The sequence below is a fragment of the Polistes fuscatus genome, unplaced genomic scaffold (assembly GCF_010416935.1).
Source record: "Polistes fuscatus isolate 324 unplaced genomic scaffold, CU_Pfus_HIC Scaffold2, whole genome shotgun sequence".
NCBI lineage: Eukaryota > Metazoa > Arthropoda > Insecta > Hymenoptera > Vespidae > Polistes > Polistes fuscatus.
Genome location: NW_025113096.1, coordinates 5,625,397 through 5,647,142, shown reverse-complemented (window position 1 = coordinate 5,647,142; position 21,746 = coordinate 5,625,397). Strand labels below are relative to the sequence as shown.

At 29.5% G+C, this 21,746-nt stretch overlaps 4 protein-coding genes and 1 long non-coding RNA gene across 12 annotated transcripts; 3 read left to right on the top strand and 2 right to left on the bottom strand.

The window, feature by feature from the left end:
- Positions 1 to 10: 10 nt before the first annotated feature.
- On the bottom strand, positions 11 to 8,670 carry LOC122516625 (tyrosine-protein kinase Btk29A). 7 transcript variants are annotated; one of them, XM_043634583.1, is made up of 16 exons: positions 8,496 to 8,670; positions 7,716 to 7,897; positions 7,428 to 7,606; positions 6,865 to 7,123; positions 6,446 to 6,736; positions 2,897 to 2,958; positions 2,736 to 2,819; positions 2,579 to 2,643; positions 2,439 to 2,504; positions 2,236 to 2,364; positions 1,954 to 2,147; positions 1,706 to 1,877; positions 1,458 to 1,626; positions 1,192 to 1,310; positions 847 to 1,099; positions 11 to 759 (listed from the first exon to the last, which is right to left on the bottom strand). In XM_043634583.1, the coding sequence occupies exons 2-16, from the start codon at positions 7,756 to 7,758 to the stop codon at positions 658 to 660; spliced, it is 2,187 nt and encodes a 728-aa protein (XP_043490518.1). In that variant the 5' UTR covers positions 7,759 to 7,897; positions 8,496 to 8,670; the 3' UTR covers positions 11 to 657. The 7 variants fall into 7 exon arrangements, with proteins under 7 accessions (XP_043490518.1, XP_043490519.1, XP_043490523.1 ...); XM_043634584.1 differs by lacking the exon at positions 7,716 to 7,897 and having other exon boundaries at positions 8,496 to 8,669; XM_043634588.1 differs by lacking the exons at positions 6,446 to 6,736; positions 6,865 to 7,123; positions 7,428 to 7,606; positions 7,716 to 7,897; positions 8,496 to 8,670 and adding exons at positions 3,372 to 3,528; positions 5,412 to 5,500.
- Positions 2,722 to 3,364, top strand: LOC122516627. Its single transcript, XR_006303628.1, has 2 exons — positions 2,722 to 2,805; positions 2,908 to 3,364. It is a non-coding gene; the product is annotated as an uncharacterized LOC122516627 (long non-coding RNA).
- A 173-nt stretch (positions 8,671 to 8,843) lies between the features above and the next one.
- Positions 8,844 to 10,108, top strand: LOC122516430 (mediator of RNA polymerase II transcription subunit 7). Its single transcript, XM_043634220.1, has 4 exons — positions 8,844 to 9,047; positions 9,125 to 9,522; positions 9,619 to 9,771; positions 9,850 to 10,108. Exons 2-4 carry the CDS (start codon positions 9,193 to 9,195, stop codon positions 10,048 to 10,050), a joined length of 684 nt encoding a protein of 227 aa, XP_043490155.1. The 5' UTR covers positions 8,844 to 9,047; positions 9,125 to 9,192; the 3' UTR covers positions 10,051 to 10,108.
- Positions 10,109 to 10,676: 568 nt separating this feature from the next.
- LOC122516429 (apoptosis inhibitor 5) lies at positions 10,677 to 14,679 on the bottom strand. Its single transcript, XM_043634219.1, has 9 exons — positions 14,387 to 14,679; positions 13,756 to 13,917; positions 13,510 to 13,675; positions 13,262 to 13,422; positions 12,990 to 13,187; positions 12,681 to 12,872; positions 12,203 to 12,586; positions 11,955 to 12,111; positions 10,677 to 11,834 (listed from the first exon to the last, which is right to left on the bottom strand). Exons 1-9 carry the CDS (start codon positions 14,459 to 14,461, stop codon positions 11,743 to 11,745), a joined length of 1,587 nt encoding a protein of 528 aa, XP_043490154.1. The 5' UTR covers positions 14,462 to 14,679; the 3' UTR covers positions 10,677 to 11,742.
- Positions 14,680 to 15,632: 953 nt separating this feature from the next.
- LOC122516421 (transcription factor stalky-like) lies at positions 15,633 to 20,731 on the top strand. 2 transcript variants are annotated; one of them, XM_043634209.1, is made up of 9 exons: positions 15,633 to 15,858; positions 17,019 to 17,174; positions 17,361 to 17,815; positions 17,929 to 18,181; positions 19,036 to 19,221; positions 19,316 to 19,565; positions 19,716 to 19,900; positions 19,976 to 20,144; positions 20,361 to 20,731. In XM_043634209.1, exons 1-8 carry the CDS (start codon positions 15,721 to 15,723, stop codon positions 20,114 to 20,116), a joined length of 1,764 nt encoding a protein of 587 aa, XP_043490144.1. In that variant the 5' UTR covers positions 15,633 to 15,720; the 3' UTR covers positions 20,117 to 20,144; positions 20,361 to 20,731. The 2 variants fall into 2 exon arrangements, with proteins under 2 accessions (XP_043490144.1, XP_043490143.1); XM_043634208.1 differs by having other exon boundaries at positions 19,976 to 20,731.
- The last annotated feature ends 1,015 nt before the right edge of the window (positions 20,732 to 21,746 follow it).

Here is a 21,746-nt window from a genome sequence, read left to right as displayed (position 1 = left end):
GCCAGAGCTCGCTTATATCTTAAACATTTATTGTAATATAAGATGTTTCAAACGTACAACTAATTTTTGTCTTAATAGCAATATTTTAGTGAAGAAGCTTTTTTCTGAACCCATCTTTATACGCACTCCTTGTTTTAATTATTTATTGTGTTTATTCCTCAAATTACTTCCAAATTTACTCTAATGTCGTTGTGAAGACTAAAAACAGGGGTCAGCGCAGCCTGTATATAAGCATTTTATGAAGCAAAAACGATGTAGTCATTATATTACAAATAAACGATAAAAGGTTTATTCCTCTTTAGTAGCCCGTATTGCCTTGCAAAGTTCTATCCACGGATGTCCATAAGAACTACAAATGTCACAAACGTTAGATGAACTTGCGGATGGTTGACTAGCCAAGTGATGAGTCGTGCTTTGTGAAGATGATTCTTCCTCTTCCGGTCTAGATATGGTTGATGATAGATGAAGGAAGTTGACCGAAGAAGGCAAAGAGGCCGGTGCACGAGTTTTATGTGATGAAGGTAATGTCGCAGAATTGCATGATGAATTAGAGGATGCTAGAACAGAAGTTGACTGCTCCAATGACGATGGAGACTTTATGTATTGTATTGATCGTCCAGAGGGCGAAGAAAGGCGCATACACCGGAGAAGGTTGAGTCAATCATTGAGAAGGCCTTGAGAAACGCTAATGAGCTGTTCCTTAAGAACACGAAAAGAAGGTCGAACTTCTGGACAGTGTGCCCAACATTTCCGCATTACCTAAAATACACAATTTATTTCATTAATATTTGTTGCCACCTCTCTTCTATTTTTGCATTAATCAAAAGAAAAAAATATAATATCAACCTCATAAACTTCTTTGAAGCAAGCTTTTGGTCGTTCTAATATAATTCCACGTTGAACTCTGTCGACAACCTCGGTATTCTTGAGACGACCATAAGGCATTTTTCCACAGGTAAAAATTTCCCACATCAGTACTCCATAAGCCCAGACATCCGATTTTGAACTGAATCGAGTATAGTTCAATACTTCCGGCGGTGCCCATTTAATTGGAAATTTAGTACCCCCGCTACTGGTATACTCATCATCTAAAACATATCTAAAGGAAGAATTGATCATATAGATTAAATGTATGATTGTACAGGCATTTATATCACGTTAAAATAAAAAAGAAAGTAATATGAAAATTACCTTGCCAAACCGAAATCAGCCACTTTCACTACGTTTTCAGATCCAACTAAGCAATTGCGTGCTGCTAGGTCTCTGTGGATATAGTTATGTCTCTCCAAATATGCCATTCCTTTACAGACCTGAAACCAGTATTTTGGAAAGTTTTTATTCGATCAGATTTTTCCATTTTGCATATGGTTATCTCTGAATATGCTAGAAAAAAAACAAAGAATATTATTAACATGATATATAATGTAACATGAAACCCTGCTATATAATAATTTCACCTGTATGCACATATCCAGCAAAAGACCAACGTTTGCACCTAAAGTAGCTTCATGACGACGGAGGTAGTTGAGAAGAGATCCATGCCGCATATATTCTGTGACAATATATATTGGTCTGTCTTTACTGCAAACACCATATAGTTGAACGAGATTTTGATGCTGTAGCTTCCTAATAAAAAAAAGTCAATCAAAATATAAGAATGCATATAAATATTCAGAGTTCAAATGGCATATACAATAATACTAACGTCATGACTTTTGCTTCTTCTATAAAATCATCTTCAGACATAGTTCCTTCTTTCATCATTTTCACAGCAACGTCGATAGAACCACGCCATTTTCCTCTTCGTACCACTCCAAATTGACCAGAGCCTAGTTCATCTAATAAGTGTAGTTCTGCTGGGTCTATTTCCCATTTATCTGTAATTATAAACAAAAATACATAAGTTATCAATTTAATACAAATATTGAAATAAAATTAATATATTTTATTAACCATGACTAAGGCCGGCAGTAGGTGGAACTGGTCTATCACAAGGACTTGTTTTTAACCGACTCGCAAGTCCTCCACTATTATGTCGATGATAATTCACAAGATCAGGAATCGAACTGCAACAATGCTTTTCCGAGAGATAGAATTCCCCTCGAGTACTTTGCTTTATATGATAGTGTTTAACATGTGGAAGTGGGCTGTAAAAAGTACAATTGAATATATTATTGAGAAATAATCTATTTGCATTAAGTAATTAAATGAATTTGACTTAAGATAAATGCTTACATTTTTGTATAAAGTGAAAGTGTATAAAGACCTTTCGTTGAAGAATTACGAACGACGAAACATCCTTCCTTTTCTTCCTGTTTCAGTAAAGACTCTGCTCGTTGTCTTGACATATCACCTACATACCATCTGCATTGCAAAATTAAATATAAGACTTAATCGTGATTATTTAAAAATCAACAACAATGATTAAAAATACTTACTCATATTTTTGCAATCCTAGGAGTTCTTTTTCTTTTACATAGTTACTAGGGATATAACCAATTGATCTGAAATTAAAATTTTAATAAGTTATATTTATCGTATTATATATTTTGTCATTGATATATGTTTAAAGAATTACCCATGCTCATCTTTCACCTTCCACCAGTGTTCTTGAGAATCATCTAATACCTCATATTCTGCACCCTAAGGAAATAAATGAACTAATGTAAGATATGGACATTGTTTAAAATACAATACTCTTGTAATTATTTACTATTATTATATACTATTATTACCTTTTCAAGAGAAAGATCACCAGCTTCTATTGCACGAAAAGGATACAAAGCCACCACAACCTTTGCTCTTGTAACTACTTTATCCTAAAAAATATATTTGTTATTTTAGTATTTGTCTTCCAAATAATATACAAAGAGAATAAAAATAATTAACGACGTACTTTATTTTTAGAAGATGGAGTACCAGGAGTTCCACCCGGCATTATTGGAGTCGAAGGAGTACCTGTAACAAGAATAATAATTTATAATTAATATACGTGTGCTTAGAAAGAAAAATAATCTTTATTGGTGGAAGGAAAGTGTTATTTTAAAATAACATAATCAAATGAAATTATCCATATTTAGATGATAATCATCAGTGAAGTAAAAACATATTCGATACATGACCACTGATCAAATATGCAAATACCATAATCAGAATTATTGAAGCCCTACAACAACAAAGTATAGGATACCTTGTCAGAAAACCTATTCAATATATTAGTTATAAATAACTTAATATCTTCAAATTTTACATAATTTGTCTGTTTGAAAAAAGTTCATTTGATAAAAATCTTGGTAGACTTTGAATTATTCTTGCTAACACAAAATAATCCAAAAATGATGAAATAATTACATTTATAGAATTATACATACCAGTGTACCAATTCTTTGATCATTATGCGCTATTTATCCTGCCGAATGGAACGTTTCTGTTGAAGTTGGCATCTTAATATTCATCATTTGTTGTTTGGAGTGTATATGTGTTCCTTTGTTCATATCCGAATTTCATGTTTTTTGCAATTTTCTTGATCTAAGTTTGCAGCATGCATGAGAATATCAAAATACATGCAATTATCTGTACTCAATTATTGATACTAACATAATAATATATACGCGGAAAATATATTTAATAATAGTAGTTTGGAGTGTGTGTAATGAATATATATCCTTGAATATGTATCAAATATTATTTGTTTATTGTCATCATCTACCGTGCTTTGATATCAATGCACGCAAAATATCTAGTTTATGCTATTAAGGCTGTTTTTAGATTAAAAAAAAAAGAAAAAGAAAAAAAAATGATTAGCAAATTCAATGATCATAAAAAAAGGATATGATAAAAATCTATACAAATATATAAATATATCTATTTTTGAAAGAATATCATACACATAATCTCAAAACAGAAAATTATACTAAATATTCTAATATTACTACTGTACACACTAAAAGGCATCCAATGATTATATTTAAAAACATTAACACGCTAAAAGAGCAACAGTATTGTCTTAGAGCTAATGTAAAAATAAAAAAGCAGATTATAAAAGAAGAAAATTGCTTAATTAAATATTAAAGATTATTCAATTTACCTGATAAATCTAACGTATGTAATTCATTGAACTGGAAGAATTCCAATCAATGGCAAACACTTTGAATGAATGATGTGACAAAAAGGAAATGGAAATATAACGGTATCTCATAAAAAAAAAAAAAATTAATAAAAATATCAAAAAAGACAGAGAAGAAAAATCCTCATAATATTTCTTTTTTCCTCCAATTGTATAAGATATTAAGGATTATTTTATATATATATATATATATATGTATATATGTATATAGATATCATGAAATGTGTAATGTTAGATGTAGTTTAGTCGCAAAAGTAATAAATAAAATAACGCGATATGTTTTTACAATGCAAAGAAATAAGGGAAATAAAATTGAAATAGCACGTGGTTCGTTTGATAACGTAACCGACCATAATCGAGCGTTTATGATCGTCTTAAAAATTCTCAACGTTCCAGTCTTTTGCACTAATTATGAGGGCGGCGCCAGCTACCGATCGCGTTCGATGCACCCGTCCTTCCTATTGCTACGCCCTCCTAGGAAACCTCTTACAAATTCGACTATCATTACTACTTCCCAAATATAATATTTTATATTTATAAATAATATAGGAATAAACAAAAATTTCTTTAAATATTCAACTGACCATCGCACAATTTTTAGTCACATTACAATTTACAATAACCGTTTGAAAAGACATTACAAAAAAAAAGAAACAAAAACCTTACTATAGATAATATTCCAGCACTGTGTGCAGTGTGGGTGCAACGGGTGCGCAAACGAGTCACGAGTATATCCAAAATATAATAACAAAATCTTTTTGAAAATTGTTAATACAGGTTTCATCGTGAAACGGGAATGGGGAATAGATTTTTTTATATCGATCTAACTGTAAATACGTGTAGAAAGTATCTAAAGAAAATTAGATAAATATGTGAAAAAATTGTTGCGAACATGCACATCTAGATTTTCGATCACAAAGATGATATATACTTTTCTATTTTAGATTTCTAGATTTGAGATCAAATAGAAAGCGTAAAAGCGAAAGTTTGACCAGACTGCTTTGGTGTGTGTATGTCGTGTGTATGTATGTGTGTGTGTTATGCATGTGCACGCGCATACGGACGAGCATACAGAACACACGGCACACACATACATCTTGTGGTGTAAATAATACATATATTTCTCAATGGGATTTCTCTCGCACACTGTTCTGGCACTAATCGCCAATCGATTTTATTAAGCGTTGACCTTATTGAGCATCCGAGCGATGATCGATTATTAAAGAATAAAATCAGCGTAAAATCTTAAAATGGCTAATCTTTGCTTATAGAAATTCGGACATACCCGCATTGTTGAGACTATGTCCAATGGCATTAACGGCAGCCGAGTGAACAGCGTTGGTGGCAGCATTCGCGACATGTTTTAGAACACTTATCACCATCATACCCGTTATTACGATCACCGTTACTTAATACGTACTGAACTTCACCAAACTAATATTCGAACATGAATGAGAGAGAGAGAAAACATTTTGAATATATTATAAATAAATATAATAAATATTTTCTATAATCGATTATATTCACTCCCCGATAAATACGAAAGAACACACGCTCCGATCGCGTACTCTCAGCTAATACTCGCGAATGATTCGAAAGTACATGTACATGTAACACGAATGGTCGACGGTCCCCACCTTTTCTGCCATACTTTCACCTTTATAGGAGCCACCACCTTTGCCGAACCTTTTGCGAATCGCGACAAGAATTATTAGAATAAGCGATGGATGATCGCTTCTTCGATGAGCTCATTTATCATTTCAAATGTATATACTCAATATCTTTTTTCCTGATTATTCGATTATTTTAATTTTATTGAATGTATGCTTTTTTTTGTTTTTTTTTTTGTATATAGCTGCACTTATGTTTGTACATATTTATTCCGTGACAAGTTGACTGAATATTAAAAAAAATCTTTGATAAAAAGAAAATAATCTAAATGTAAAAAACAAAAAGATATTGACTTGAATACTTAAAGATCTTATAAATTTCATGAACTTTCTAAGATAATACAATTACATTTTATAAACGAGACTTGCACCTTTTATCTCTAATTAAGAGATTTAATACATGTAGAGAATAAATTTGATTACTTGCACTCTACTTAAAGGAATGAATTAAAAAAAAATATATAAAAAAAAACTCCATGCTACATTGAAATAAATTGTATGTATTATGTATTGTCTGTTTAACTTAGAAAAAGAACAGAGAAATGGTGTTTCTTCTTGAACTAAATAGATAAGTGATAACTGTCTCGTTTAAAACAGCCAATTTGACTAGACATAAGTAAAATATAAATAAAAGAAAATATTTACATACCAAACGTAGAACACGCTTGAGATTGAATGATCGGATTGTTGTTCGTTTCAGCGTTTGTCGTTTGAGTAGTAGAATCTGCTGGTGGAATGAGAATCGAAGCAGTGACGTTTCCTGTAGTAGAAGTTATTGTTCGTAGCGGACACGCTGGAGTGTTTGTCACATTCAAAGACCAAGAACTGCATGTATCGCAACCTTCCGCAGATCGCGTTAACAAACGGCAACAAGACCAGCGTTTACCACTCCACAAGCCCACGTGATAACGATTGCTTAAACTTGGATTTTCACAGCAAACTGAAGCAGATCAAATGAACATTTGATTTAATTATATTTTCCTTAATAGTTTTGTAGTTCCTTAAACTCATAGTATGATATAATACAATGTATGTATCTAACATGATACATACATAGTAGATATTTACCAGCACGGATAGCACGTATCCATTCAGATCTATCTTGCTCCCGTGCAGCGAGAAGATAAAGAATATACTCTTGTCCAGCTTCTCGATATCCTATCTGGAATGGTAGTCCAGGTGGTATGTTACCTCCGCTACTACCTGAGTCATTACCAGCTGTATCTATTTTTGTATTCCCACTCCCACATCCAGAATTATTACCAAGATTTGCTGTTTCTACCACATGGACTGTTTCAATCGCAATACGGCCTCGTTCTTTGCGCCGCTGTAACAAGAAATAGTTTAGTTATTTAATATTCCTTATTCATTAAATAATACATTGGCAGAAATGAGCATAAAGCTGTGTAAGTATTATAAATAAATATCTCCTCAAATTCTTTAATTGATAATAATACATTCGATAACTAATGGTTAATCAAAATGTTATAATAATTTCTTGACTAACTATTGGAATGTTTCATTTTCATTATCCACACAATAAAAATTAAATAATTTATAAATTTATGTGATTACTATGCAAGCAGATTCAAGTAACTTTAATTCTTCGCAACAAATTATTTTGTACTTACCTCACTATCGCTATCATAATAAACAAGATGACGACGTGTTAGTACAAACCAACGTTGCTTGTAGTTAACAGGAGTGAAACGTTTCTTGTTTTGAGAACGTTTAACCATAAATCCTTGCCTTACCACGTCTGCTGATTTTGACTCGACCTTTGCATCTTTCCCTGCCATTCTCGACAGACCTTATAAAGAAAAAATGTTAACTTCAATTAATGGTATTAATACTCTATTATTATATTAATTTCTTCATTAACAAGGAAGTATGTAAAGAGAAAAGAACTATTTTCATACACTTAGTGAAATGTAGCTTATAAGAGGACCTTACAGTCTGCATCGTTAAGATAGCAATAATCTTTAATAAAATAAAAATGAAATCATGGCAAGATTTTTGTAGTTCGACTCTTCTGCAATTAGATCTTGTCTGACAAGTTATGTGTTGAAAAATACAGATGTTTACGGCGGCTCTCCTAATCCTAAAAATATAAGACTATGATTACTTAGTTTTTCCGACTATATATGTTACCGTGTTCTATATCTATACTCTAAACGAATAAACTAATATTTCAAAGTTATATTTTTTGAGTAACTTGCTCGATATCTTTATATATCATTTATACTTCTTAGCAGTCGAACCATACATGATAGGAATTTTAAATACACTAAATATATATGTATACATACATATATATGCATATATATAATATCTATGTATCTATACACATATAAATACATTGCTTGAATTAAAATGACATTTAGCCGAATTCAAAGCAATACATTTTTTTTTATAAACTAACCATGTTTCTTCAGAAATATAAAAATTATAATTCGATAAGATTTCGATATTTTTGTATTATTAAACTTATTATTATTTACTTATATACGAAATATTGCAGATTTGTAATACGATAAATGTACATGGTTTTCGTATTATACACAAAGAAAAATGCTAGTGGCCAATTTTGCATCATTGCAACGCTATTATAACTGACATTAGGTTTAACTATTCAAATCATGATAATAGAACTATTTTTATAAATAATAATTGAGACGTTAACAAATAGTAGTACATACTTATCTACTAATGATGTTTTTTATTGCATCTATTTAACCCTATTTTGGCAGCTGTCAAAACATGACCGGTATGAACACACACAAATGTACTCCAGACGCAATAAAGAGTTCACGTGGACGAACGCATGCACACTGTTATAATCTGTCAATCCGAGACCACCCGAACATCGAGGAACCTTCGTGAGATAGGAGGAAATGGCATACTACTATAGTCAATATTCAATTTAAATTACTACTTTTGATTAACTTAAATAAATCGAAACATTAATAAATATACATTATCGAATATTTATTTAATATTAATATTATTTAATTTTGGTATAACATTTTCAATGTTCATACATTGATATAAAATAATAATTTCAACGACAGGGATATCTGTTGATCTTTTTTGTAAACTCAAAACTGCCGATACATTTAAGTGGCGATGATCTCGCCGTGTTTTGTGGTTCTAAGGAAAATAATTTATTAAAAAATATAGTGATTGTTTAATTAAATTACATATATGTATATGTAATCTTAATAATCATTTTTTTTAAATAAAACAAACAGGTATGTTTCAAATACAAAGTATATAAGATTAAATGAAAGTTATATGTTATTCTAACCTCATTGTTACATTATTGTAGATAAGTACACTACGTTGTAAAAATAATATTTCTTGGAAAGAACTTGCATTGATATAATTCTAAGTAAAATGACGGCACCAGAGGCAATGCAAGTTAGTTCATTACCCTTACCACCTTTACAATACATCAATTTATATACGGATGAAAATATTCATCGTGGAAGGGCACCTAAACCTCCACCTCCAGCTCATGATAGTTATTCTATGTTCGGCAATGTATTTAATGCCGATGATAGTATCATCAGACCCTTGGAAGCTCAAGGAATCAAAAGATTATATCCTCAACACTTTGATCGACGACGTGAATTGAAAAAACTTAACCATTCTTTGCTGGTTAACTTTTTAGATTTAATAGATTTATTGGTGCAAAGTCCTGACAGTCCAAGGCGTGCAGAAAAAGTACGGCATTTATAAAATTTATGATTCTATATTTACATTGATATTTATCTTTTTATTATTTTTGATGTACTTCAAATAATTTGATATACTTTTTAGGTAGAAGATTTAAGTTTACTATTCATACATATACATCATCTTTTAAATGAGTTCAGACCACATCAAGCAAGAGAAACTTTAAGAGTTATGATGGAATTACAGCGTAGACAGCGCTTAGAAACATCATTAAGATTTCAAAAGCATCTCGAGAAAGTAAGGGATAATTATATAAATGAAAAGAAATGGTAATAATATTATGAACTTTAATTAATTAAAGCAATTTTATTTAAGGTTCAGCAGATACTACAGCATGCCTTACAAATGCTTCCGGATACTTCAGAATTAGATTCCAAGCTTGCAATTAATATTGATGCGATGGAATCTATCGATACCTTAGGTTCTGAGCAACAAAATATGGATACATGTAGTCAAAGTGATCGTATTATGTGTAAGACGATAGATGATATGATAGCGTCCAATAATTTATTCTAGGATATAAATGTAGTGTTATTTTTTAAAATAATTGTATTATATTATTCATATAAAATGCTACTTTATACATAGTTATTAAATATTTCCTTTTATAAATGTTTATTATTCTCTTTACATTTTTTTTTTTTATACTCTTTTGAATCTTATATCTATACATATATATATAAGGATATAAAGAACAACATACATGTATAGAGTATAACATCATTTATTATATCAATAAGATTATATTGCAGAATTACAAAAAATGAATTAATGAATTCAATTAAGGACAAGGAAGAAGGAGTACCTAAAACTCACCTTATGAGCAGCTATAATCAAAGTACAATACAATACATACAAAACCTTAGAACACCTGTAATGAAAAACATATCGATAATATTAAAGGTCTCTGGAAACTTTACCGTGCCCCATAAGAAATCTGTAAAGTAAAATAGTTATTTTTGTATAAAGTTCTTTCCTTTAGCTTCCACTCTTGTACCAGCTTCTGTAAAATAAAAAATATTTGAAATCAGTTTAATAAGATCATGATCAAAGAAACTTCCGGAACTGTATACTTCTAACATATAAAGCAAACAAAAGTGTTCAGATAATAATAAGAAATTTTCAAGAAATGGTAGAAAAACTATAATTATAAGACTTTATTAATTTGTTTTGAGAAGCTTAATATAAATCAGAATAATAATCACAGCGTTTTTTGTTTTTTTGATCACGTCTTTTGTTTCTTTTTGTTATTTATTTTTTTTTGTTTTTCATTAACAGCTGTTTTCCTCAACATGAGCTGCATCTTAATTCCTGCCAACAAATAAATTCACAGGGTAGGACACAAGATACAAAAGTTACTTAGGATAAGACAGAGAGATGTTACGATTGCTAATAATTTGATATGACATATTTTTCAGAAAGAGTAATATCCCCTTCCTTCTAATATATCTCCTGACACTGCACGAACACTATGATTTTCTTGATTCGATGAGAATATTACAATTTTATAGAACTTCTTATTTTCTTCTTGTGCTTTTTAGCCATTAAGCACATGCACAATAATTACATTATTTCAATTTTCAATAGAAAAGTGTATCTTTGACATTTTTTTTGTTCTCTCTATTAGAAACAAATATCTTTCTTCTTAGTTAAACTCTTCATATTCATGTTTTTTTCATTTTTGTTATATAGAACATGTAGTAGTTTCTCTAATTTTATCTTGTAGCCACATTATGTGTACATACACTGTGCAGATTTAAATTAGCTTCCGTTATATACCATTTACATACAGATGTTATCAAATCGAAGTATTTACTTCTATTTTGTTTGATGTTAGCAGAGTAATCATGAATGAATAATTATTATGGTTATCATATTTGATATCGAATAAAGTTATGTTTCTATTTTTGTTAATAATTATTCCAATATTATTCATATTTTGTTCTGCATTTTGAAAACAAATCATTTGTGTTCTCTTTGCTTGTTTCCATAAGATTTTTATGAAATTGAGACATTCACATAACCACTCTTCACACATTTGAGGAACGAAAAATGTCTTACTTGTTCCGTCACATTTGTTGACACCATAATGATGTTGATATTACACTTCTACATACTTTTCTGTACACATATATTTTTAAGGTCTGCATGTATCACTCTCTAAGATTTTAAATGTCTCCCTTATTTTAAGTTCGTACTATCTGATATTTAGTAAAAACTTTTTCTCCAGGTACTACGTCCTCTTGACCTGTAGCCTCCTCGTCCACCAGACCTATTACCTCTAAATCTACCACGACTTCCTAAAAAAAAAAAAAAAAGCAATTAGTTAATATAAATAAAATCACTTTTCGATACTACCAGTAACTATAGTTATCCATAGATATTTATGGGTTTATTATAAAAATCATCAAAGTATGTACCATAATTGGAGGATATATTTGAACTGTATTTTCCACTTGGAGGTGTATATATTTCTCTTTTATTGCTTTTGTCTTCTTTATTCCGTTTACTGGAACTGCTATCATTTCCAAATGTTATAGGAGTATGTCTCTTCTGACTTGAAGAATTTTTTTCGCTCTGATATAAAGAAAAATTTCAACATATGAATATATAATTTTAAACACGAACTATACATTTTTATTAATTTTTTTGTTAGTAATATAATTACCTTCTTATCGTTCATTGTTGTTTTCCATGAAAGGTGTATCACACTCTTAAAACTGGGTGGTGAATGAAATAGATCTTTAATTAAAGTATTGATGTTGTTTGTTGTCTTCAATGCTACTACTTTCAATTGATTTTCTTCTGTATTTAATTCCTCTTCAGACTTGCCACTAATTGCCTCGCGTAATTTTTTAATATATCCTTGAATCCCTCGAGCAAAATATTGCAGTCTAAGTCTGAATTCTTTAAGTTGTTCTGGATCTTTTACCAAAAATTCAGGTGTTTGCTTACATAATTTGTGAAAAGCATACATTAAACATTCCACATGACTAAATTGTAACTTTGGGACATCCGTTATCTCTGTGGCTGGTGGAAGAGGCATATATGTCTAACGAGAAAAAGAAAAGAAACAAAATTAAAATTAAAAAGTAAAATTCATAATTTTTATAAGAATCAATGCATTAAAAAACGATTTTACATACAATTAGCGTGTTATATAATTGTTGTACTTTTTCTTCGGGATTTTCGATTGTTCCGCAAAATACAGTTAATTCCGCAAGAAGTTTTAACAATTCCAACTGACTATCCCTTCCATCGGGTGTATTGATTAATGATAAATGGGGTAAAACTTGAATACAGATATATGAAACAAATCTTGATGAATCAATTTGAGACTACAACAATAAAAACATAAGAACAAATCAAATACTTATTAAATCTAATATCACTCATATAAAATTACAATTCCACTTTTAAATACTTCAATATTTATATATAATATGAAATCTTACACTAAAGAATGGAAGAGCATGTTTGATACATTGTATCAATCGGCTCCATTGCTCAACATTTGTGTGTTTAAATGGCACAGAAAGTTCAGCTTGTTCTACCGTAATATCAATTAATTCTTGTTGACCAGAAATAGTAGAACCTAATCTAGTCCAGCTAAGAACATCCATGATACTATGAAATTCATCAGCTGTTACATCCTAAAAAGATCATTAAAGCAATAATATAAAGTAAAAATATATCATAAAATTATACAAAATATAAAGAAACCTACTTGTAGAACTTTTTTGCATTCTGAAATTAACAAATCTTCTGGTTCTTTAGTAATAATATCATGACCTATTGCTCTCAACTTCGTCGCTAAAAATTTAATACATCTTTCCCTTGTACCGTCATCTCCGTTGAGAATTTGACTAAAGAATCCACTTATTGTACCTTCATGAAAGATAAATTATTAGTATATAATAAATTATATAAATAAAATATTATTATTTTCTAATTTCTATTTTTTCAAATTCATACCTTTTGGATCACTTTTCAAGAGAGACATAACACTATTATGTACAACTGCTAATTCAGATGGATCTTGAGCTTGTAACAATTGTGCTAAAATGTCAGCAATTTTTGCAGTGTACTCTTTGTTATCCTTGCACAAGGTAGGCAAATCTTTAATAGCTTGCTTCCTTATCTGTATTACAATCATATTTATAATTATATTTAAGTCTGTATTAAATATTTATATTTATTAAATAATTACAAATTACTTACCGCCATATCTTCATCCTCACACAAGTCTAAATGGGCATCTATCGCCTGATCGGCTAACTTAGGAAAATTTTTGAAAAACCTTGCAATAAATTGAGATGCCAAGCGTTTTTCCTTAGACGATCCTTTTACAGCAGTTAAAATTTCTAAGTATTCTTTTTCATGCTAAAAAGAACAAATGGCAGATATTTGATTGATTCTTCTTTGAATGCGACTAGTATGTAGAATAATAAAGGAAAATCTTTTTAAGCAATAAGAAGCTAAAGTAATAAATGTTAATTACATGCTAACATTTTATAAATTATTAAATTAAAACACATAATAATGTTACACAGCAAAATTTTTAACAAGTACTACAATTTCTCAAATAAATACATATTGGAATACGTTACAACGATAAGAGACTTCGAAGATAAACATTAGTTGTCAAAAAAAGAGAGTAACATACAGAATGAATCTTCTGTGCTTAAGGAATAGAATCTAGAGGAACTAAACGTTATAAAAGATCAAAGTATTGAAAAATATAAGAAATAATTAAATTTTATAAAATTCGGTCGGTACCATGCTCCTTAAAAGCTTATGAGTTTATTCTTATACAAACATTAGTACTTTTCATAACCAAATAAATACTTACTTCAGCTAACTTATCTTTGGCATCAGCTAAAATGCCAAAGTTTTTATACAACTTTTCGATGCTATCTGTACTCATGATAAAGCTTAAGTTGTAGTAAAATATAAAGGCACAAAATTCATAAATATGAACATAAACTTTTGAAAGAGTAATAGAACCGGTCACGCTGCACACCAAATAGTATTAAAGATGGTAGATCGAAGTCGGTTGAATCGAATAACTGTATATAGATGGCTATAAAGTGCGTAAAATGGCGTCACATGTGAGGCAACAGACTATATTCACTAAATGTATGCTTAAAATAACTGTTAGTTCATAAAATTTGTCTACACCTAGTTGTGATTATTATCTACAAATTCTGAATCATATTACATAGCATCACAATTTCACATAATCTAGCCTATTCTGAGTATACTTTGAAGGTCAGTTTCACACTAGATGTTAACAAATATTGTTTTCAGAATAAAAGTATGACAAAAATATACATTATAATATTTATTCTTTTTTAAACAATATTGTTCTGAGATATAAATATATATAAATAATTATATTAACAAAATTAACTAACTATAGAGTCATATCTTTTAATGAAAATTTTAAGTTTAAAAAGAAAAATGATTTATGAATACCATAATATAATATTTTATATATTAAAAATTATACAAAATCGTCTATAATTGTTTATTTTCTTATTTCATTAGATGTTTATCGTATCGGTACTAGAAATATTTAAATTTATCGATTACATAGCCATATTGATTTTTAGTTCGATCTATATCACATTTGGCGCTGTATTGAACTTATCGATTATACTTCCGTGTGATTGGACACTATTATTACAGGACTACCGGTTTTTATTACAACAGGAAGTAATTATTTTTATTGAATAAATAAGTCAAAACTAGTTAATAACTAAAGTAAAATTGATATAATCCTTAGTAAAGAGATATAAATATATTCCTAGAAATAATTATAATCTAAGAACGAACAATCGTTCGATATTCAACTAGTATCAGATATGGTGTTTTTCGTTCTTTGAATTTGGTATTCTTTAATTTCTATGAATTTAGTGCAGATACGGTTTGTGCATCTTAAAGGATATCCTCTGGCATCTGGTAGTAGACTATCTATGTGCACTCATAGTTATATCCTGTGTATATTGTGCCGCTGACAATGACCAGGAGCGGTACTGGCTGTGATAAGTGATTCTGTGTCCTTCCCGATCGTGGTAAACGCGTAGTGGCAGTGGAGAAAGATACTTCGTCAGTCGAGGAAAGAGTGCAACCCTTGATGATTCGTGTTTTATGTGACGTGCAGAGTAGTCGGAGCTTACAATTATGGTTAATATATCGCCCAAGTTATACGACCTGTGTCGCCTTTGTTTATCCATGAACGATGTCAAAACATCCATATTTGAGGGGCAAGGCTTACAGCACAATTTCGCCGACAAGATATCAGTATGCCTCGGTGTTGAGGTAAGTTATGGCAAATGTTTCTATCCGATTCTTCTGTTGATATCGTGATAAATTAAACACGACCATCTGTGGACCTCGCACTTGTATAATGTTATCCGCTTCTCTTTCTCTCTTTTTCTATTCTCCTCTTTTCCTTCCCCTTTCTTTCTCTATCTCCTCTCCCCCTTTGTCCTTATAAGCCGCCATCACCCTTCTTCCTCTCTTTTCTTTTCTCCTTCTTTTATATATGTTTTATGTTTGCGTGATATATATATATATATATATATATATATATATATATATATATGTATATGTGAATGCTCTGTTACTCTCTCTCTTTTATCTCTTGCTCGCTCTCTGGCTGCCTCTTTCTCTCTCTCTTTTTCTTTTATCCGTTGCTACTCACTTACTCTCTCTATCCTCGTCCACACACTATGCGCGCGTGTGTGCCACGAGAGAAAGTTTGGCAAGAGATGTGACCGCGAGATAAGGTAACGATTCATGGGAGCATTTAAAATGGCACTGATAAGCTTCGTTCCACTCTTATGCAGTTTGCAAGTGGGGAGCTCCTTATATGGACGACCTGTTATCAGGTTTCACACGCGGATTCCACAAAATGTTGTGACGTTAGACTTTTATAGGCTTTATCCTTTAACACGGAGATTATGACTCTTTAAAATAATATCATGAATAATACATATTGTAAAGGTAATGACTGTTTAGAATATAGATATATATAAACTCTTGCCAAACCAACATCTTGAAGATTTTTTCTTTTTTTAAGCTTTTTTTTCATTCTTACACATGCATACATTTACATTTTTATGTTATTAATTCTTTATTCGTTTTTTTTCATATTTTTTTGTCCGTAAAATTTTTCTTATTTTATATTCTTAATATTATTTTTTTTCTTCACTCTTGAACAATATTTTGTATCTGTGTGTATGCGTGTATGTTTATTGTTTCTTTTTAAAATTCTATGCATATTGTTTAAACTGTAATTACATTTATTTGTAATGTTAATTAACATACATATACACAATGAGATATATTTAATGTTTATTAGTATAAATAAATCTAGTCTGATGACTTTAATAATATTAATAAATTATTATCTGTATAAATATCAATTTTGATATAATTAAAAACAAACTGTAATTTTGATTATATAACTCTTGTAGGTAAAAAAAGATGATTCTCTACCATCTAAGATATGTGTCCGATGTGCATTCAGGTTAGAATCACTACACAGTTTTCGTGAGTGTGCACAAAAATCTGATGGTGTATTCAAACAGTACCTGAATATCGCCCATCGAGCATCAATTAGTGATGTTCAGGTATAGTTATTTATTATATTTGTTTTATAAATCATTCACAATTTAATAAAATTTGCAAATTTTTTTGTTACTATCTACCTTTTAATATTTTATATTGATAGTTATTTTTGTCAAGACTATTTTATTTATTTATTTATTTATTTATTTATTTATTTATCATTATAATTAAAAGTGTAATTTTTTCAGGTAAATTCTTTCTCCACTGCCAAAATATCAGATGTAAATCCCGTACAATCTTTTATTGAATTAAATAAAGTGTTATTTAATGAAGACCCAAATTCTCCAGCCAGCATTAATCAAAACACAATACCTCAAATACAAACACACAGATTAGAATTGCGTACAAATGAAGTGCTAGAAAATGATAATAATAAATGTGAACCAGAAGATGATACGTGTTCGAACAGTTCAGATCCAGATAGACTCGAAATAGAGGATCAAGATGAACAAGATACAGAAGGTGAAGAAACTGGCTATGATATGACCATAAAACGAATTAAATTGGACGATAACTGTGAAGATTCTAAACCAGATAAACCTCGTCATAGTCCAGTTAATAGGAGGGATACATCAGAAAGCAATTGTTCGGATACTACGCATATCGATCAAGAAACTACAAAATTGTGGCAAGCTCTTGCAAAGTAAGTGATCAATGAAAATTTATTAACTTTGGTATTTGATTACTGAATATATATGAACAAAAGTTTCTATCTATTATATTTATGATTCTCTGGTTTTTTTTCTTATAACACAGTACTAGAACTTTGGAAGTAACACAAACAAAAGAAAATAATGTAAACAATGGTTATACCGGAGAAGCAACTAATCTACTTCGAAATTTAATCAAAAATAGACAGATTGGTATTACTACTGTCGATTCTAATAAATCGCCTACACAAATAAGATTTTATAAGGACGCTCCAGGATCAAATACCGAACATTCTTTACCCGATTCTTCTGTACCTGGGGCGAATTGTATTGGTACTATACCATGCATAGAAAATAAGGTACGTATAATGGCATATTATAATTTTGAATAATATTTATTTCCATAGTTTTTATTGAAAATATATTTTTTATAATAAAAATTTTCGTATATAAAAAATATTTAAAAAAATTACAATTATTATTTAAAAAAAATTTATTATTAAAAAAAATATAAAGTTAATATTAGTAAAATAAAAAAAAAGTTAATAATAGTAAAGTAAAAAAAAAATAAAAATTTAATATTATTATTTTTATTTAAAAAATATCTAGAAATATTCAGAATAACTCTTTTATGGCATTTTTTTTTTAGTTATTTTACATGGAAATCGTATAGTAGAGAAAATCTCGTAGTTTGCTTAATAATGTATAGATTTAGAAACTAGTAGATATAAAGGCCTTTATTATAGAATTTCTAATATAGAAAGAAACCTTAGAAACCTTTCCTAGGATCCATTCATGGCTTACCTGCTAGCAGGTAAAAAACCCAGTAAGAACATGCTACAAGATAATAGATAAAAGGAACATTCTTTATAGATTTCAAAAATGAATTGAAATGTTCGAACCCTTGGATAGTAATCCTATTCATTGAATTTATCTGAATTTTTAGTAAGAATATTTCTTTTTAAGAATATTTATTCTTATCTACTCTTTTTTAATATATGCTATTTGGTGACTTATGTCAACATTCTTAAAAAATCACTCCCATCATATTTTCCCTAACGCTCCAAAAGAAGTATAACTTCTAAATTAATATTGAATATTTTCTCTTATTTATTCTGCGTAATACATACAATTTAATAATTTTTGACATAGGAAAAAATGAAAGTATTCTATTTTAAAATATTCTTTAAAAATATGTCTGATTTTTTTCTAGATTACTTCTATAGACAGTAATCCATCCAGTCCAGCTAGTACTGGACGAAAAGAAACTAAAGGTCGAAGAAAACAAAGTTATCCAAGCAAGGCTCCAACAAGCCCAGACACTGCTAATTATCAACATGAGTCTAGCGAAGAGCAAGCACAAGATTTTACTGGATGGTCATATAAAATGAAAATAAAAGTAGGATGAAACTAGTATTTTGTTATCATTTAATTATTTATATAAATTAAAGTAATTAGATATTTATTGGTTTGTTTTCTTATAATTGTCTCAGGTTGAAGATCAAAAACCACAATTCGATCAACAAAGTGGTAATATTACTAAAAAAAGTGATATGGTTTGTACTAATTGTGGTACTATGACTACAACGATTTGGCGGAGAAATATGAAGGGTGAAATAGTTTGTAATGCGTGCGGACTTTATTATAAACTTCATGGAATTAATCGTCCAGTTACTATGCGAAGAGACACAATACATACACGCAGACGCCGACCTAAAGGCGAAAAACAAACGCGACATAGAAGTAATAAATCAGAATTTACTATTATTTTCTTTATTAATTTAAATTTCATAGACTTGATAATATTTGAATAGATATATTGCATGAGTTAATCTTTTTTATAATTATTTACTTTAATTAATTGAATTTTTAATGTAAATGATAATATTGTAGAAAAAGGAGATACAGCAGTACCACCACAATCTGAACAATCTGATTCTGAAAAAGTTATGCTGGCAGCTTTGCGTCAAACAATTCAGCCTCATCTTCTAATGGGAGGATTACCACGTATACCTGGTACCCATGGACCATTTTCTACTACACTTAATTTTTCAATGATGCAGGGTTATGTACTACATGTAAGTTTAATTATGAACTTATTTATTTTTCTTATGTTATGAAAATTAATCATTATTTTGTTTTCATTCTTATAGTCTGTGAAAACTGAAGCTCAAGAACAACAACAATGTCTTTCGGCAAAGACTGAAGAAACACAGGAAGAAGATGAAGAAAATGTTTCAGATGATGTACCATTAAATTTGGTTGCGACATCGTTAGCTGAAGATACGCAATGAGAAACTTTGTTCAAGACATCGTACCTAGGTATACATACAAAAAGAATTTCTAAACAGTATGATTGATCAAATAGTATAGAAGTGTAAAATGTGATTGAATTTGATGTACAAAAGTGTAAAATTCAATCAAATATTACAATTCATTAATAGTTAACGTATTTAATAATTATATCTTCAATCTCATCTCTTCACACTTTATATCTCGAAAATTTGAGATGATATACAGTTGAAGTATTTTTTTCAGCTATCATTAGGCCCGTGGTACAGAACATGTGAAAGGTATTATGATATTAAGCACACAGTATTAATTACATGATTACTCAAAATGTACATATATATATATATATATGCATATACACATTTGTGCATGTGAATAAGAATATTTTTATACAAAATTTTCTATGCTTTCGACTAGAGAGCGATGAGTGATCATTGTACATATGTGCATAAATTGTTCTTTCGATGTGTATGTACTTTTGCGTACATGAAGCTAATCGTTGTCTGTTTTAAAAGCAAGGATAGAGCTCGATTGCCAGTAAAATAGTAATAAACAGTGCTAGATTACTGTGCAAGTAGTTTCAAATGAATATATTATGAAGAAACTAATTAATGAAATAAAAAAACTTAACGTTTTGTTCTACGGGCTTTTGGTCGCAAATGACATAATAACCAATAATACTCTCGTTGTTTTATATACAATAAGCTTTTTATGAAATGCCTCGTTAAATTTTTGTAGTGTATAAAATTGTATTTTTTAATATGCTTTAGTAATGTATAAGTACGTATTTAAAAACGATTGAAAATAATCTGATAGTACATGAAAGAAGCTATTTGAAATATTTTGACATTCATTCGGATATTTAAATTTATCAAATTACATGTCAGTATCGTGTTAAATATTACGTGTTATTAATTTACATAGAAATTTATATTTTCTATACTCTTATATCTTTTGTAATTGAACAAAAATTATATATAAAATATAAAACTTCTATGTAAATTTATGCAAACACGATACTGCAGACGTAAATGCTATTAATAGTTTACTTCCTCATTTTTACTTCCTATGTCAAAACGCTTCTCAACTGCCACAACAGTACACAGTTGAATCAATTTGTACTTAACAAAGAAAATAGTACACGACCATATAAGATAAGATTCTAAAAGCAATAAGAACATCCTATGGATGCGATATAGATTGTTGTCTTAAAATAACAATAACCTGTTAACATGCTCTCTTTTTCTCGACATTGATCGAAAATGTTCAAAATCTTCGCGAATTAATATATGAATAGCATTCGTCTATATATATATATCGAAAATTAAGATTAAATTTTATTGCTCCACTATTAATATGGCTTTTTATAAAGATTTATCAATTTTTATAGCGTTTTTATAGTTTTATTTTATTTTTTTTATTTTATTTTTTTCATTTTTTAAATTTCTTTTTAAATGTTTTCATTATTTTTAATTAATAGAAGAACATAAGCAATTTCTTGTAATACAGTAGAGATGTTCGTAGTATGGAATATTTTAATAATTTGCTCTTTCTATTTTTTAAGAGTTATTGCCGATCTACTTTTTACAAGATTGTACAGATAAGATATTAGCGACAGATATTAAGCTGTCT